Source organism: Cynara cardunculus, assembly GCF_001531365.2.
Source record: "Cynara cardunculus var. scolymus isolate 2C chromosome LG 2, CcrdV1, whole genome shotgun sequence".
In the NCBI taxonomy this organism is placed as follows: domain Eukaryota; kingdom Viridiplantae; phylum Streptophyta; class Magnoliopsida; order Asterales; family Asteraceae; genus Cynara; species Cynara cardunculus.
The window spans coordinates 16460675-16464442 of NC_037529.1; the positions used below are offsets into that span (position 1 = coordinate 16460675).

Consider the following 3768-nt stretch of genomic DNA (forward strand, 5'->3'; position numbering starts at 1 on the left):
GAAATCTTAATTATAAAGAATCTAATTAAAAAATGAAAATAAAAAAAGCTGTAGTCCAAAAGCTGAAGAAAACGGAAAGTTGGTTTTCTATAATCCTCTATATATATATATATATACACACACACACACACATAAATACAATCAAAAGGTCCCTCCTTTTCTTCCCCTCTCTCTCTCTCTCTTTCAAGATTTGTGTTTAAAGCCTCTGAAGAGAGAGTCTCTGTTCCTACCGCCGCTGCCACTGTTTTCGAGCCCTCACTCGCCGCCTTTCTCCGCCGTCCCTCTCTGCGCAAATTTGGGAAAGGATCAAACGCATTTAACTCCATCATTTCCCTTTAGCGGCCGCTTTTGCAATTATTTCTCAACTGCTCAAATACAGACATAATTGATTGCATATATACATACAACACTTTCCCCTGCTTCTATATAATAACTTCCATTCGTTGTACAACAATCCAAAACTTGATTTGCATCTTCTGGGATCTGGGTATTTCGCCATTCGAGGTTTGAACTGCTCAATTTTGTTTTTTGTTTGGTTGGATCTGGGATTTCTGTTTCTTATTTTACGTTAATGGCAGACAGATCTACCTCGAAAATGCCGGGTCAAAAGCAAGCAGAGGAATCGATAGTTCCATCGGATTTCAATGAGGGTGAAAATGGAGGAAGACGGAAGGAAGCAGGCGCAGAATCGGAAGATCACTCTGTGTTAAACATGACTAATTTGCTGTGGCATGGAGGGTCTGTTTGGGATGCTTGGTTCAGTTGTTCTTCAAATCAAGTAAGACCCAATAACAAATTTTCAATCATCAGATTCTTAGATGGAATAAAAACTAAATGCAAATGTGTTTTATGCAGGTGGCACAAGTGCTGTTAACACTACCATACTCCTTTTCTCAATTGGGAATGACATCAGGGATTGTTCTTCAGATTTTTTATGGTCTTCTTGGCAGCTGGACTGCTTATCTTATAAGTGTGCTGTATGTTGAGTATAGAAGCAGGAAAGAGAAGGAAAATGTGAATTTCAAAAACCATGTTATACAGGTATATGTGCTTAATCGATTTGATTTGGTTCCTCAATTGTTCATAACTAAAACCAAACTAAATCCAATATTATTTTTATTGGTAGTGGTTTGAAGTTCTTGATGGATTGTTGGGCCCTTACTGGAAAGCAATAGGATTAGCATTCAATTGCACTTTTCTTCTCTTTGGCTCTGTCATACAGCTTATAGCTTGTGCAAGGTATGTCTTTGTTTTTGAGCTGAAATCCATCAAATGTATTACTGGGTACATCTTTATTTTTGGAAAGTTGTTGGTTTCATGTTGATAAAGATATGATTTGTTGATGGTTATTTATGTGGAATATGACAGCAACATATACTACATAAACGATCATCTTGACAAGAGGACATGGACGTATATATTTGGAGCATGCTGTGCCACCACTGTCTTCATTCCTTCATTCCACAACTACAGGATTTGGTCTTTTCTTGGCCTTGGAATGACCACTTACACTGCCTGGTACATGGCCATTGCAGCTTTAGTCCATGGCCAGGTACACTTTCTATTTTTCCATAATCCAAATGAACTGCTATATATATATATATACACATTCAGACCTCAAATGCCTGATGTACAAGTTCTCATAGCACCATTGCTCAAGATTGCTTTTAACTAGTTAACATGTGTATATATTCTCTCGCACGCAGTAATACTTTCTGTTTTTGGAAAGAACATCACAGTAATACCCTTTCTACTTGCCATGTCTCTAGATCTAAGGTTATTGCTGTACAAATTGAAAATGCTGGATGAACAAGTCCTTGTTGCACACTGCAGTAGAATAGTTGCTATATTTGGAAAGATAAATCGAGGTGGTTTTGGGTTTTTCATATGTTTCTATTTTATTTGTTGTTAGGTTGATGGGGTTCAGCACACCGGTCCCAATAAGCTGGTCTTGTATTTCACCGGAGCCACCAATATTTTGTACACCTTTGGTGGACATGCTGTCACTGTGTAAGTATGCCAAATATATCTTTTATTCTAATTTATTTAATATTTAAATATTTAGTTTTATAATAACTTGTTATTATTAAATAATGGAGCTTAGTATATTTTGAAAATGGGTGTAAAAGTAACTTTTCTTCTTCTAAAATTTGCTTCTATTCGCAGCTTTTGCCTGGGTGTTTTTGAACTGAACCCGAAAAGACACTAATACGGAGATCTTATTTCCTTTTTCAAATTAAAAGTGGATTTAAAATCAAGATAAGCTGATTCTGTTAATTATTTAATTCACAGGGAAATTATGCATGCTATGTGGAAACCCCAAAAATTCAAGCACATTTATCTACTTGCCACTCTTTATGTTTTCACATTAACGCTTCCCTCGTCGTCTGCCGTCTACTGGGCCTTTGGCGATGAGCTTCTTAACCATTCCAACGCCTTCTCCCTCCTTCCAAAGACTCGATGGCGTGATGCCGCTGTTATTCTCATGCTCATTCATCAGGTGCAATTACCATATGTGATTTCTCTCTTTGATGAATGCTTTTAGGGAAAGTATATTCTTACAAAAGGGTTTTGGTGGACAGTTTATTACATTTGGATTTGCGTGCACGCCTTTGTATTTCGTGTGGGAAAAGGTGATCGGGATGCATGACACGAAGAGCATTTGCTTACGAGCACTGGCACGACTTCCAGTCGTCGTACCCATATGGTTCTTGGCTATTATCTTCCCCTTTTTCGGACCCATCAATTCTGCGGTTGGGGCACTTTTGGTCAGCTTCACAGTTTACATCATCCCTGCTCTTGCACATATGCTCACCTACAGAAAAGCCTCTGCTCGCGAGGTAAAAAAAAACCAAAATGGAGTGATTATGCATTATGGTTTTCAAGATCTTGACTTTATCTCGTTGGTTGGTCTTTAGATGTCAATAGTTGTAACGTTTATTTGTTTTCAGAATGCGGCAGAAAAGCCTCCTCGATTCCTACCGAGCTGGACGGCCATGTTTGTGATCAACGCATTTGTGGTTGTATGGGTACTCGTGGTTGGGTTCGGGTTTGGTGGATGGGCCAGCATGACCAACTTTGTAAGACAAGTTGATACATTCGGTCTGTTTGCCAAGTGCTACCAGTGCAAGCCGGCGGTGCCGCCACCACCAAAACATTGAGTTGATTCGGAGCCTAACGGTGTGGATCGAGTTCGGACTAATTGCATTCGGATCTCTTTTGTGTCTCGATATTTTTGTATTATAGATGGGGAGTATAAATCATTTTCCCTACATGTGGTGTTTTTCTTTGGGTTGTCTTTTAATTGATTTTATGAATTTAAATGTAGATTTAAACAATAGGGTGATGAATTGTGATGATTCTAATTAATTAATTAAATACTACATATTATTCCCCTTTTGTTTAAAGTACATTAAATATACTAGAAAAACTATTTGAAGAATAAAGATGCTTAAGAAGAGATTATTTATGTTTAGTATTTATTAAACGTTTATCTAAATAAATGCTTACCAAGTTAATTTACTTTATTGGATGAATATGACAAACTAATAATCTTACCTGATAAAAGTGAAAGCAAGAATCTCGAGTCCTATTTGGTAAGTGAGAACAATGACTTTTACCATGTTTGTTAAGTCCCTATTTATATATACATTAAACAATTACGTCATCACGTACCCTCTTCATATATATATATATTTTCAATCTAATCTTACATGATATGAGCGAAATCAAGAATCTCGAGTCTTATCTGGTAAGTGAGGACAAAGA

The 3768-nt window shown here is 37.2% G+C and overlaps 1 protein-coding gene across 2 annotated transcripts; it reads left to right on the top strand.

Annotated features, from left to right (window-relative positions):
• Window positions 1-320: 320 nt before the first annotated feature.
• On the top strand, window positions 321-3399 carry LOC112506539 (auxin transporter-like protein 2). Of its 2 annotated transcripts, XM_025110659.1 has the most exons (9): window positions 321-504; window positions 579-778; window positions 856-1041; window positions 1127-1239; window positions 1369-1552; window positions 1913-2010; window positions 2293-2500; window positions 2583-2840; window positions 2952-3161. In XM_025110659.1, the coding sequence occupies exons 2-9, from the start codon at window positions 596-598 to the stop codon at window positions 3159-3161; spliced, it is 1440 nt and encodes a 479-aa protein (XP_024966427.1). In that variant the 5' UTR covers window positions 321-504; window positions 579-595. The 2 variants fall into 2 exon arrangements, with proteins under 2 accessions (XP_024966427.1, XP_024966426.1); XM_025110658.1 differs by lacking the exon at window positions 321-504 and having other exon boundaries at window positions 557-778; window positions 2952-3399.
• The last annotated feature ends 369 nt before the right edge of the window (window positions 3400-3768 follow it).

Excerpts from the sequence above, each read along its gene's own strand:
- LOC112506539 (XM_025110658.1), top strand. The coding sequence starts at position 572 with ATGGCAGACAGATCTACCTCGAAAATGCCGGGTCAAAAGCAAGCAGAG. Across the intron at positions 779-855 it reads TCAGTTGTTCTTCAAATCAA|GTGGCACAAGTGCTGTTAAC; the intron begins GTAAGACCCAAT and ends TGTTTTATGCAG. Across the intron at positions 2,501-2,582 it reads TTCTCATGCTCATTCATCAG|TTTATTACATTTGGATTTGC; the intron begins GTGCAATTACCA and ends TTTGGTGGACAG.